The 14565-nt window shown below is 43.4% G+C and overlaps 2 protein-coding genes across 2 annotated transcripts in view; both read left to right on the forward strand.

The window, feature by feature from the left end:
* Positions 1–571: 571 nt before the first annotated feature.
* LOC308297850 (uncharacterized protein) lies at positions 572–4576 on the forward strand (the record flags this gene model as incomplete). The annotated part of the gene is made up of 4 exons (XM_080741417.1): positions 572–637; positions 1411–1533; positions 3430–4480; positions 4569–4576. The coding sequence occupies 4 exons, from the start codon at positions 572–574 to the stop codon at positions 4574–4576; spliced, it is 1248 nt and encodes a 415-aa protein (XP_080597543.1).
* A 6786-nt stretch (positions 4577–11362) lies between these two features.
* Positions 11363–14565, forward strand: part of ppp2r5b (protein phosphatase 2, regulatory subunit B', beta) — a gene marked incomplete at both ends in the record, with an annotated part of 71014 nt that continues 67811 nt past the window's right edge. Inside the window, one exon of the mRNA XM_080741418.1 lies at positions 11363–11555. Coding sequence (XP_080597544.1) covers positions 11363–11555 — 193 coding nt within the window. The remainder of the gene's footprint in view (positions 11556–14565) is intronic.

The following is a 14565-nucleotide window of genomic DNA, read 5'->3' on the forward strand; positions in this document are numbered from 1 at the left end:
CTACTAGTTTTTTCCAAAAATAATCTACCCTTGGGCATGTGGCCAGCGGAAGCTACCCAACAGAAGGGTCCTTATCCGGAAGCCTTATTTCTGCTAACGCTATTTCTGCTCATTTCACATAGGCCCAACAGAACATCCCGTCCCCACCTTCCCTGCAGCGCAATGATGCAAACCATGCCATTTAAAAGAAAGTGAAAATGAAAGCAGCCACCATCGGTAACTCTGTTTCATCATTCATGATGCAGACATGCAGTTAAAAAGAACGTCCTCAATGGAACGAGAGTCGAGACACCAGAATACTGTTGTGCAGCACAGAGAGAACACCTAAATCCTGACCTGGACGCTGAAATAGGTACTCAAATCCGTTAGTCTGTTGCTGTTCAGATGCATTAGCATCATTATCCCAAGGAATAGAAAGACACCCTTTACCTTCTGAAAGGTGATTTCAATAGACTTAACTCCACTCAGTCTGGACATCAATCTGTTATTGAATGAAAATATAACTCCACTGGTCTTCCATCTGGTGATGCAACAACCTCTAGTGGAGTGAAGAGAGATGCCCCCCTTATTCATGGACAACCGGTCCAAATTTAACTGCACTGGCTCTGTGTCCGGTGAAGATAGCAGCAGCAGTCCGGTAAGTTATCACCATTAATCATCATCATTCATTATGCTATCAAGTTTAAAGTTGTACTTTATTGTTACATCTTTTTGTACAGGTAGGCCTACATAAGAGTAAAACGTATCATCAATTAATCAATCAATCCATCAAGCAACTTGTCAGTCAGTCAGTAGCCTACATAAAACATAATTAAAATAAAGTGACTCAATGTTTATAATCATACGACTAAAGTTTACTATGAGTGGGGAGTTGCATTAATTTTTTTAACAACCTTGTCCTCGCCCAGGGCTGGGGGTCAGCAAGAGACAGCTGTTCCCCCAAAGAGAAACTTGATTTATTTTGGCTTTTATGAGAAAGATCAGAAAAAGAAGAAAAAAAGGATATTGGTTCTCCAATGTTATAACCATGACTTCATGGTGCAGAACAGCATGTGCTGCAAAACAGCAAATTCCATTCTGCCCAAATCAAGATATAATTATACATTTATTTTTATTCCCATGCATGAATTAGGATAAGTGACTTTCATAACCATTATCCACGAAGTCCATTCAAAACTCATCAGAAGTTGCATTTTAAAATCAATCAATTGGTCAGTCAGTCAGTCTCGTTTTGACAGGTTGGTGGTATGGTAGTTCTGCCAATGTGCACAGGGATCAGATCATAGTTGCAACCACAAGGACAAACTGTCTGTCTGTCTGTCTGTCTGTCTGTCTGTCTGTCTGTCTGTCTACCTTGTCCATATTGCTATGCATCATAGCTCATGGTTGGTCTGTCTCTCTTTCTGACAGGACAAAGGAGAGCTGGAGTCCCATCCGAGAGGAGAGAAAAGGTGCAGAAGACAAGAGAACAACAGAATAGCAGCCAGTAAGACCAGAAAGAAGCAAACCGAGCGAGCAGATGAACTCCACGAGGTACAAATGACCTTTCATATCCCCATTTGTTTTTCTTTCATGCTACCGCTTTCATTATTATATCATTAAACTTATAATAATGATGATAATAATACACTTTTATTTATAAAGCTCTTTACAAAGTGCTTTTTTACATAATACTGGAGATGAAATCAAATCAAATCAGCAACAGAATAAAAACAACAACAAGAAGGTACTTCAATTTCAGCTTTAGTAATATTCTATTAGTGTTTCCAACCTTGCACACACAACAAGTAGACGCAGCCTGTGATGAGTACTGGTGTGCCAGCTATGAAATCATGACAGCATGACAGAGAGTGTGTGTGAGTTGTGAAATCCTGCTGCTTTACATTTCTTGTAAATACCCAGCCTGAAGAGAAAGGCTCTCGCGCTCACTCTCCCTCCCTCCCTCCCTCCCTCCCTCCCTTCCTTCCGGTCGTCCCACCTCTATGACGCTCCGTTTCTTTTCTTTTTCTCACCCATCCCACTCTCTCTGTCCCACCTCCCTCCCGTCCTGTCCAACCCCCCCCCTCCCTCTTCCCCCCCTGGAGGATCAAGTTTCACAGCCAGACACACATGCACGCACGCACAAGTGTGTGTGTGTGTGTGTGTGTGTGTGTGTGTGTGTGTGTCAACATTCTGTGTATCTGTGTGTGTGCGTGTCACACAAAGATACACAGAATGTTGAGTCAATGACCCTCATGTCCTCACTTCTCGGTACTTACTTAGCGCTGAACGGACATCCTACAAGGAGTTTCAGCACATAGACATCCATAGCATATCCACATCAACCCCTTTGTGTTTGAATAGTTTTTCTCTCGTAGTGCTGCCTTGTGCCCCAGTCCGGAATGTATTAATATTATTTTTTATATTGTGTAACAAAGACAACCAAATGTGATGGATATTAAAGCCGGATTTATTCTTCTTCTTCTTATGATGGTAATTTGTCAGATTAGTAATGATGGGTTTATGGAAATCATTTGTTAGAACATACTTATGGGGCTGTAAAACTAGGAAAATATTTTACAGAAAGAAGAAGTCTTCTTGAGCAAACCATTTAGCCACTGTGTTTTTCCAGTGTAGCTGTAGAAGTCTACTAGTACAACACTGTCAATTACAATGTGTTTAACATTATAAAGCCCAGGTAAATAAACATTTTCTTTAGCTATTTAACTCCCAATCCACTCCCATGGCCCCCGTATTGTGAGCTTAGAGATGTGCTGTTTTGGGGGAATATTCACCTATTTGCGGTTTATCTCTGTCCTAAACTATAACCATGAGTAATGATCCACAAATCTGGCCAAAGTCCAAGAACTGTTCCTACCTTGACCTCACGTGGGCACTGCTGTATTTCACTTTCTCTTTCAAATACTTTCTCTTTCTCACCACACCCTCTGCATAATAGAACATCTGTAGTATTTACCCTGCACAGCTGACGAGAGCAGTATTCAGTGTGCTTGCACGCATGCATGCATTTGTTTCAGTCAGTATCTGTGGCCAAATCTCCTGGGTGCTGTCTCCTTTCCTCTCGTCCTCTTTTGCTTCATTTTGAGGAAGCAGCATTGAACTAATCATACACAAACTAAACACTAATCTACCATAGCTCCTGGTTTTATGACTTTTGGTTTTAGTCTGACTCAGGTCTAGACTGTGAGATTATGGTCATGAGATCTAGTCTAGATTCATGTTTATTGTTTTTCTCATGATACGTGATACATGATACAGATGAAGGCACAGCCACCTACTCAAGGATAAAAAGGATAAATGTCCTGTTCTCTCACCTCTCTCTCTCTCTCTCTCTCTCTCTCTCTCTCTCTCTCTCTCTCCTCTCTCTGTCTCTCTCTCTCTCTCTCCTCACCCAACCTCATTCCTGTTCCTCCCACTCTACATCTGCAGGAGCTTCAGAGTCTGGAGCGTTCCAACTTAGCCCTGGAGAAGGAGATTGCTGACTTGAAGAAAGACTCCCAGCACTACACTGCAGCTCTGGAGCGCCACAAGCCTTTCTGCCGGCTCCACGCCTCCAGCTCGCGACCGCCCGCGTCGGCTTCCCCTGCGCCAGCAGTGCCTCCTCTCTGTGCGGCCCTCCTAGATGGCTCCAGCCCTTCCAGCTCCTCCACCGGCACACAGAGTCCCCTCTCTGCCGCCGTCTCCAATGCACCAGCAGCCACCTTTTCCCACACAGGAGAGGCTATATCTGCCTTGAGCCGCATGAATCCATCTGACACCCAGCGCCAGGTCTCCTACGCTGGTTTCACTGCCACAACCTCTGTCCCGGGCCTCCATGTCCTCGACAAGCCTGCCAGCTCTCACCTCGCTTGGTTGCTGTCATCTCCCGCCGTCCCCATGACCTGTCTCCCGTCTACCAGCCACTGCACCCCCTCAGTCCCCCCCACTCGTCCAGGACCACCTGGCCTAACTTCTACCAGGCCAACGAGTGTTCCCCTCACACCAGTCCTCGCCGGTAGAGCGTCAGACCTCCCACCCGTCAACCCACTGACAACATCAGCTCTGTCACGATCTGAAGGCACCTTCCGTCTGTGCTCTTCCGACAAGAAAACCAATGTCCTTCTTCCCCGAACCGACACAGCTGTCCTACCCGCCTCTACCCAAACAGTGTCCCCACCGCCTTATCCTGGTCTAGTAAATGTCCAATCCCTATCCCTACCCAGCTCTAATCATCTTAATGCGAGAGCGAACGTGGCTCATGCTGGAGCTTTTTTGGTCCCACCAAAGGCCCCAAGGAGAGAAAATATAGCAGTGAGCGGTCTTATGAATGCACGCCAGCAGCCTCACTCAGGTCAGATCAGGCGTTTTCTGACGGAATTCAGTCCACCTCAAGCTCTTCTACCTCTGTCCAGTCAAAGTTCTGACGCACTGCTCGCACCCCAGTCAAACCCAGGACGTCCCCCTGCTCCTGACTTTGCTTTAAGCAGCAGCAGCAGCAGCAGTAGTAGTAGTAGTAGTAGTAGTAGTCGTCGTCAGCAAAACAGCACCAATAGCTCTGCTTCTCTGCTGTCCCTGCTCACTGTCCCCAGCCCTCTAGTTGTCCCTCAGACAACCTCTAGTGACTTCACTGGGCATGTCTCCGGTTCTGGCCAGGCCCGACTGTCCATCTTTCACTCCCTGCCTAACCTGTCCACAGCATCTGATTCTGTTCCCTCAAATGAACCCTCCTTGTCTGTTCTCCTGGAGCTCAACCCTTGGCTTTTGGACAACACAGCAGGTTGGGACTCGTAAGTGGAAAAGGTATCAATACCACAATGTAGAAATACTCTGTTACAGTATGTAAAAGTCCGGTATTAAAAAGATGCTGTGTAAAAGTACAAAAGTAATGGCATCCAAATATACTTATTTACTGGTTAACGTATGTTTTGTAATAATAAACCAAATCTACAAAGTAACTAAGAACTAAAGTTTTCAAATAGTTGTATTGGAGTGAAAGTGTAATATTTGCTACTGAGATGAGATGAAAGTAAAAAATAACTCAAAATTGTACTTGAGTACATGTGCTTAGTTAATTTCCACCACTGCTCGTAACAAGCATTTGCTGAACCCTATGGGACTTTCTGACATTTGTTAAGGTTGAGAGTTTTGTACTTCTTTTTTTCATGCGTAAGCATCAGGCCAGCTAAAATAGAAAACTTTTAACATATAGGGGAACTCACTGGACAGTAAAACACAGAACAAACCATCTCATGCATCATTTCTATGATACGCCAAGAAGAAGGATAGAAGAATGAACCTCATTCTCATGCCAGATTTGGAAAGTTTGAATGATTTTAACTGGTTAGATCTTTATGTGTTGGCTAATGGAACAACCTGTGGTTGAAAAGACTCTGAGGACCAGTGGTGTGTTCAACCGTGTTATGCTATACCGTACTGTATGTTTGTTTTTTTAAGCGTAGCCCTTAACTAACCATTTCATCCATTGACCATGCACGAGCGTGACCACGTGCAGGGAATAATTATCGTAAGTCCCCCGAAAAAAACCTAGAACACAGCACTGCTGAGGACCATTAAGATCATGATGATGGTTCTCAAAACGATGACGACGATGATGATGATGATAATGTCAATGATAAATGTGATTCGAAAGACTCATTCTCATAATGATGACGATGATGATGATGAGGATAACTTCAAAAGAGCCTTAAGATCATGATACTGATTCTCATGATAATGATGATAATGATGATGTCAAAGTTGGATAGGAGTTTCGAAAAGTGTTTGCCACTTCCACTAATGCATTAGATTAGAGAACTGGTTCCCAAACACTGAGTCGGGAGTCTCGGGACCCATTTTTTATGGGTCCCTTTATTTTTTATTTCCTAAATTTGATTTAAAATTGTTATTATTTCAAAAACATTTTCAAAAAATATTTCAAAAAAGCAAAAACTTTCATGTATTAAAAAAAATACAATGATTCTTTTCAGTAATTTAATTTCAAAGAAAATCAAAGAAGATGTAGTGAATATAGCCGATCTACAAGCTCACAACGCAGAGCAAAGCCACAGCATTAGAGGTACCCCATCATGTTTTTGTAGGTTTTCATCTCACACTACACCAGGTGATTTCAACTAGTGAAATCATTTTCTAATGAAGACCTACATACATTTGGATTAATAGTACTAACCTTAATATTTATAGTACTTTTATTCATAATAAGTTATTGATTTATTGCAGTATTTATTAGTATATGTATTAATAACTAGTGTGTGTGTGTGTGTGTGTGTGTGTGTGTGTGTGTGTGTGTGTGTGTGTGTGCGTGTGTGTGTGTGTGTGTGCGTGTGTGTGTGCGTGTGTGTGTACATGTAGCCTAAAGTATGTGACGAACATCACTGTCTGCTGTACACAGTGAGTGATGTACACCAGGGGGTGCTACAAATGCCAAAACTAACAGGCTCTGCTCTCAGTCCTTTTGTTTAGGCTATGCTATGATAATATGTCTGAATGTTTTGATTTAAAGCTTTATATAGAGAGATTATTATACAAATATGAAATATTACATTTATGGAGAATTTATAGAAACATAGTAAGATTTGACATGAATGTATTTTATGATCTTAAAAGCCATGAAAGTGCACACACAAATCCATCGATTTCAATGAATGAGGACTATTATGATTGAGTCTTAGACCGAGCTGTTTAGCTTTATATGTTATTCGAACAGGCTTATCTACATCAATGTCTTAACCAATTGTGACTGATTTGGATTTGTCATGTATGTATTTTCTGTTGGCTACAACAGAAAACATTGTATTGTATTCTGTTCTTGTTTTTAAAAGCGCTTGATTAAACTACATGATATTCCATAGTTCTATTTGTGATTACTTTGCTCTCCTGGTGGGAAAGGTACCACCTCTAAATTTGAATTGGTCTCCCCAGATCCCACAATTTCTGGCAAACCAGTTACTTGAAGTGGCACAATGTAACTTTTGTCCAACCTATGGTAGAGTATGTTTATATAATTGGTAACACTTTCTCATAACCTCCAAAAATACATTAGTTAAGCATTACTTAAGCATTACTTAATCATCAATTCACGATGAATTACAAGGAATTACTCATTCTATAATTTAACTTGTACAATTGGGGTGGTTGTATTTGGTCTGCCTGCTCTTCAATTTGACATTTAGATTGTGTCAAAGGTCATGTCTCACCAAGACACATTGGATCTGACACAACATTTTTGACCTTCAATGTATCCCCTGAGCAAGCAGGCAGGCTAGATTAGCACAATGGTCAGGACTTGCACAGGAAACCGGGTTCAGATCCAGGTTAGAAGAGGAAAGTTACATAATGCAGCTTTATAATAACAGTTCCATTGAAAATGGTATAGGCTACTTCAGTAATGTGTAGCAGTCAGAGAATGTTAAAACTGCAAGTCTAGGCATACTTCCTGGTTTTTAGCCACTACCATCACTAAAAGTGACATGTCCTTGTTCTCTGTGTTTTGGCAAAATAGTTATCTTGATTTCAGAAAATATGAATCAGGTATTCAGATTGATCGTTGCTGTTGGGCAGAAACAAGCTTCATATTTTGTGTGCTTTTTTGTACATGAATTTCCTAATTGATCATTATAGCATCACACAAAAGCATCGAATGTAGCAGAGCAGAATGTTTTGAGCTTGTCGATCTGCTATTTTTTTATTAGAATCCTGAAAAGTAACATAATGAGGTTTCCACCCGACAGAGACGATATGGCTGCAGTGTCATGCAGGCTGGTGCTTGACCTCCAAATGGAAATGGTAGGAGACATGTGTCTCTCTCAATGTCACTGCCATATGGCACATTTCCATATGACAATCATCCCTAACTTTATTATATAGCACCTTTCAAAATTGTGTTACAAAGTGCTTTACACATGAGGCAAGGTACACAATGTGCATAATGAACTGAAATGCACATTCAATTGCCTGATAGTCCCTTTGGCTTTAATTAAGTCATATACTTTTGTATAAGACAAATGGCACTGTTCTGTGGAACAGCTAGGTATTTTTCTTTTCTTTTGCAATTCTTTGAAATGTTCTAAAAATAATCTTGAAAAATGACTATTTTTTTGGACTAAGATAAATCATTAATTACCCCCAAAAGTTATGATGTGATCTTTGGCGCCCTCCAAAGGGGGCCCAGACCCCAGATTGGAAAACACTGACTACAAGGGGCTTCAAAGTTTTCAGGCCAAGGACCCCTTAGCTGAGAGACAGATGAAGCAGGGACCCCTATACATGTTGTATAAAACTGTTTTGCAGATTTTCATCGATTTCATAGGTAGATTCATAGACTTGATTGACATCAGTCGATGTTGGAGTCATGTTAAAGTGTTTTTTCAGACATTTAAGCACTTAAATTGTAGATAGGCCTACTTGTAAACTTGACCTATCACTCGGTGCTTACTTAGTCTGCTAATTTTTTACCTCCACACCCAACTTATTTGCCAAAGTTCTCCTCAGAATAGGGATATGAGGGTTCGAGTTGTTAAAACAAAATAATTATCCTATCACACAAGATTTGGCGGCCCCTCCTGTAGTAACTCTGAGGACCCCCTGTTGAAAACCCCTGCTAATATACGCCTCACCTGACTGGCTGTAAGTAAGGTGCTGCACAGCCTGTAGGTTGGTTGGTACCCCCTTATCATCAGTCAGTTGTCCTGAAATATGTGACGCTGTGTGTTACCAGCATACAGTAAATAAAGGATGCTACATGCATTCACTGCCATGAAGGTGGTGGTGTGAGGTGCAGGTGGCTCAGCAGATAATTGTGCAGTTGAGTTAATTAGTGTGAGAGAGAGAGAGAGAGAGAGAGAGAGAGAGAGAGAGAGAGAGAGAGATAGAGAGAGAGAGAGAGAGAGAGAGAGAGAGAGAGAGAGAGAGAGAGAGAGAGAAAATTGTCTGGTCTCTTTTATTGAAACTAACTAGAATTTTGCCAACTCTACAAACAAAATCTATTTTTTTTCTCCTCTACAATTTATTCAGAAAGACTTAGACAAGTATTATTGCAATTGAGTAAATGTAAGCCATTTGCGGCTATGTAAACACACACAGCTATGTTTCCCATGCCAATAAAGTCCTTTTGAATTTTGAAATTTTAACTGAGAAAGAAAGAGAGAGAAAGATAGAAATAATAGCCTTGGGAGGGAGGGAGGGGGGGAGTGGATTAGTGATGTATAGAAGAACAATGGAGGGGACTGGGGACTTGATCCCCAAATCCCACCAGTCATAGCCAACTAACAGCCCTACAGTGAGTGTACAGTAGCCTACACACATGCGCGCACATCGCAGGGAGGAAAGGGTGGGGGAGAAGGAGCTGGAGGGAGAGGGGAGAGAGGAGACTTTATACTAGGAACACTGAACGGTGCGCTCGCTGCTGGATGAACAGAGCAGAGGCAAAACATAACGGGGGGTCAGACAGACGATTAGGTAATAGGAAGATAACAGAGATAAAGAGGAGACGGGAGGGGCCACGCGGAGAGGAAGGAAGGAACACGCATCATCATTCATCGTGTGTTATTTTAAAGCAGGTCGAAGAAGAGAAGCTTTAATATAGGAGCAAAAAAAGCTGGGCTAGGCTACATAAATAAAAAAAAGGTAAATAAATAAATAAATCGCTGCCCTATAGCGTCATCCGCAGTGAGTAGGCTACTAGCCTCCCCGTGTCTGTCTCTCTCTCTCTCTCTCTCTCTCTCTCTCTCTCTCTCTCTCTCCTTGCACCACCTAGGCTGGGGCGCTATAGGACAGACAGACAGACCCAATAACGGGAACCAGGGCGCATGAGGGGGAAACATCATCATCAGCATGAGCAAAACGGCTGGTGCTGCTGCGGAGACAAACAACGCTGAAATATCATTAGACGACCTATTATTATTATAATAACACCCGCCGACAGACAACGCAGGAGGAGCACTTATTTATTTTTCCAACCTCCCAGTTTGTGTCTATTTTATTTTATTTTTGGAATAGGCAAAGAGGAGAATATAGACTGTATAGCCGGGCCAGTGTTCGGTGTTGCATCGCATATATTCATTCGGGGCCCCTGCTGGCGAAACGACTCGCACATGTCGGAGCGTTGAGGGACTCGTATCCCCGCCCTGCTGCTGCTGCTATTCCACCAGCAGCACCATACATAGGAGACGCTAGGAGGAGGACGACTGGTGGAGGAGGCTCGGGGGCTTTAACCCCAACGACAAGGACCACCACGAGAACAAGCGATTAAAAGAGAAGAGGAGAGGGGAGGAGGGTTAAACGGTTACAGAACGAAAGCCTTCTTGTTCTTGGAGGACAACACACCAGTGATGCGGCAGCCGAGGTGGGCCCAGATTGACGGTTTTATGATATCATCATCATCACCATCGTCCACCACGGCCAGGAGGAACCCATCAATTATTTATTATTGATAAAAGAAGAAGCCCCCTGATTGACGAGGACAGTAGCCATCTAGACTGGCCTGGAGTCACAAATTGTCCTTTTTCTCTCTCTCTCTCTCTCTTTTTTTTTGGATGGGTGGAAAGCCAATGAGGCGAATTGGTGCTTGAGTCGGTGCTTTGATCACAGCGATTTAGCTTCTTTTACGTAAGGACTGGAGCAGGGATCAATAGATGCGTTGTTAAATATATAAATAAATGCCAAATTTAGGCCGATGACTTGGACTGTGTGACGCCAATACAGCAGAGAGCGAGAGACAGAGGCGTCTGTGTGAATTGTATAGTGAAGAAGAGGATACACGCGTCTGTCTGTCTGTCTGTGTGTGTGTTCATGGAGACGTTATAGATTATTGTTGTTTCTTTGGGGAGGTATTTTTTCTATTCGTGCTGCAAACAAAAACGAGGATGATGCTGCCATTTCACCGAGAAGCGACCATTTGTTCTTGATTCCGAGGAGCAGAGAGAGAGAGACTGTATAGGTGCGAATATTAAGAAGCAGCGGACATCCAGTGATCCACACACCGCTCAGATTCTCTTCACCTCCTCTCCTCCTCTAACCATCCCTCCATCCTTCCCTGCCTCCTCTCCTCTTGACCCCCCCCCCCACACGCACGCACGCACACACACACACACACACACACACACACACACACGCACACACACACACACACACACACACACACACTATCCCAATTTATCATTTTGATAAATTGATCATACATCAGTACCTCTCCATCCTCTCCCGCATCCGACACACGCACGCGCACGCGCGCACACACACACACACACACACACACACACACACACACACACACACGCACACACACACACACACACACACACACACACACACACACACACACACACCAACCGCGCACTGCAGCCAGCCGATCATCATCATCAACATCATGGAGACGACCAAGCTGCCTCCGACCAGCCCTTCCTCGCCGACAACCGGCTTCTCGGTGCCGTCGGCGGAGAAGGTGGACGGCTTCCCCCGGCGGTCGATGCGCAGAGCCCGGCAGAGGAGGTCCCACAGCTCGTCCCAGTTCCGCTACCAGAGTTCACAGGTGGAGCTCACGCCGCTGCCTCTGCTCAAAGGTGGGTACAACAAGCTAAATGTTTGTTCACTTTAATAAATCTGTATGTTTTCTTTGCAATGCGTTTACAACTTAAAAAGATAAATGTTTACCTCAGTGTCGTTACTCGTTTTGGTAAGAATAAGTAGGTTATCTTGATGAAATTAGATAAATTGTTGCATTGAGCAAGCCAGGAAATGTTTTAAAATGACATTTGGTGCTTTCTTTTTCTTTTCTTTTTTGGAGAAATACTGCCAGACGGGGTCATTTCTCTAGCATTTGAACATTGTTTCATTATTTATACTTGTACATTCACAGTCACTGTCACTGTCTACATTCAAAGCTTTGAGCAAAAGAGAAGAAGCCACTCATTGCTGCTGCTAATCTTGCATCGATTTACCGTTTAGTGCTCAGTCATATCCGGGTGTAGAGCCCGCCTACTGTATCCGGATGTCCACTACCCAAACCCCCCCCCCACACACACACACACACACACGCACGCACGCACACACGCACACACACACACACACACACACACACACACACACACACACACACACACATACAGTAGGCTACACTTTACACAAAGCGTTTCTGTTTCCACTCTACACCGGATTTACAAACTGCAAAGCGAAATGGTCCCAGTCTGCCTGCCAGTCTAAACGTTTTGGTTTAACTCTGAAAACAAACAAACTATCAGGATCATGGCTGAAAACATTCAGCTTTGCCAATGAGGTTGCCCAAATTTCTGCCAGCATTGCATCCACAATAAGGGGGCTGTTCAAAGAGGTTGACATGTTTGTTGCGTGTTGTAGGCTACTCCCTGTGGCAGCTGCCATGTCAGAAAAAAACATTCTCCAGTTTACAATTTAAAACAAAACCCAGATGAGTGAGAAGGTGTTGACATACCTAGCTGTAATGCATGTGCCATTAGACACAGACCCCGGAATGCAAGGCTACTTTTGGTGCACTAATTCCAGGTAAGAAATGGCTCTATTTATTAACACTGTGGCTGTGCAGTTAATGTTCATATGCATCCTGTTATAGAGAAGCAGTTTTTTGGTTACACTTTTTTGGTCATTGACAGTGTTACAAAACACTGCAGTTTTGATTTGGGTTAATCGTGAGCTTGTTATTGTTGTGCCAACGTGCAGCTACTGTTTTGGTTGGTGTGTCGGTTTGTTCTGCTCCCAGCTTTGTTGTGAACAGTGCACATCATGGAGGTACACAATGCACCTACTGTGTACCTCTATGAAGTGGTGTTATATGTCTCCATTCCGACATGTCTCCTTTCCGACATGTCGCCTTTCCGACACTAACCCTATCTCTAACCCTAACCCTAAACCTAACCTCTATGGAAGTGTTGCCACTCCGACAATAAGAAGTCAATGTCGGAGTGGCGACATGTCGGAATGGAGACTGGAGAGTGCAAAATATGTTATACTTTAGCTGGCAGCTGGCAGACCCCCTACCTAAAATCACCTACAGCATGCTTATGCCTACTTGGGACCTATCCTGATTTGTAACAGGAAGGGTGGGGACGAAAAAACATTCTGGGCACCTGGGAAGAGTGGGCAGTAGTGAAATCTGGGCACCAAAACAGAGTGGGCACCAGACCTCAGAAGAGTGGGCACTATGGGAAATCTAGGCACCAAAACTGGAATACTTTGAAGTCTGGCATGCGTATTACTGGAATGCAACTACTTTCCAAAACATTTTCAGGCACATTTTATATATTTTAAGGTTAAGGTTAGGCATAGTTCTTCTGTGAGATTACGGTTTGGTTTAGGCATAGTTTTACTGAGGTTAGGTTTAGGCATTGAGGTTGGGGTGAGGATTTAGGTTTGGGGATAAGCATCATTATACTGAGGTTAGGATTAAGGTTAGAGTTAGGCACAATTATTTTACTAAAAGGTGGCCAGTCTTCCGAGGTCTGGGGCCCACTCTGTTTTGGTGCCCACATTTCCCTAGTGGCCAGTCTTCCGAGGTCTGGGGCCCACTCTGTTTTGGTGCCCACATTTCCCTAGTGGCCAGTCTTCCGAGGCCTGGTGCCCACTCCTCTCTAGTGCACCAGTCTTCCCCAAAACATGATGCCCAGATGTCCCCAATGCCCACCTTTCTGTATTCACAAAAGAATAGGAGATATTACAGGGGATCGGTAATAAATATTCTGTAGACACCACCAGTGTGACCTTTTTAAATTATTATGCTGATGCTCGCCCATTCCCAGGTATACTGTTGCTGTACAGTTGGTTCTGTTTGCTCTGTGTGTTTTCATTCAGCATGCAGCTAGAGGGAAGGCTCAAGACAAATAGATAGAGCCAGGATTGATGTCATATTGTTAAATATAGCGCTGTCTGCACTGCATTTCTTAAACGCAGACCTGCTCAGATCACTGGTGTGCTTGTTCCGGAGGCGTCAGTTTGTCAAAGAGACAAAGCTCATAGTAGCCAGGTGTGGGGTGAATAGCATTTTCAATTTGTTGGTTCGTTTTGTAGCCTTGTGCCCTAAAAGGATGGGGTTTACCATACTGTACGATAAGGTTAATGCCAACACATGTAGATCAGTGATTCCTTTTACATTTCAAGGACCCCCAGTTTGATATTCATGAGCTATTTCTTGTTTTTAAGTGAGAGCTGCTGGTAACATCCCTGGGACCCCGATTCAAACTGTAAATCTAAACATTACGTTCCATTTGGTTACTGTCAGTCATTTAGCTGGGGACTTACTGGAACCCCTGCAAGGACCCTCGGGGGTCTTCAGACCCCACATTGAGAATATCAGTGGTTTTTGGATGGGACAAATGGGGCTAGTTACTTTCATAGCAGCATACTATACCCTTTTTCCATGACTGACAACACCTGTGAGACTGTCTGGATTATCCATACGGAACTGTAGATGTGGCGAACACCACCCATCAGGTACCCCATGCCGGATAAAACAAAGTAACCACCTTCATTATTTGACAAGTTTGATAAAAGAAGTACATTTGACAGGAAAAATGAGCAACCATTTCATGGGGCACTTTTTTT

Source organism: Nannobrachium achirus (assembly GCF_963921795.1).
Source record: "Nannobrachium achirus genome assembly, chromosome: 14".
Taxonomy (NCBI): domain Eukaryota; kingdom Metazoa; phylum Chordata; class Actinopteri; order Myctophiformes; family Myctophidae; genus Nannobrachium; species Nannobrachium achirus.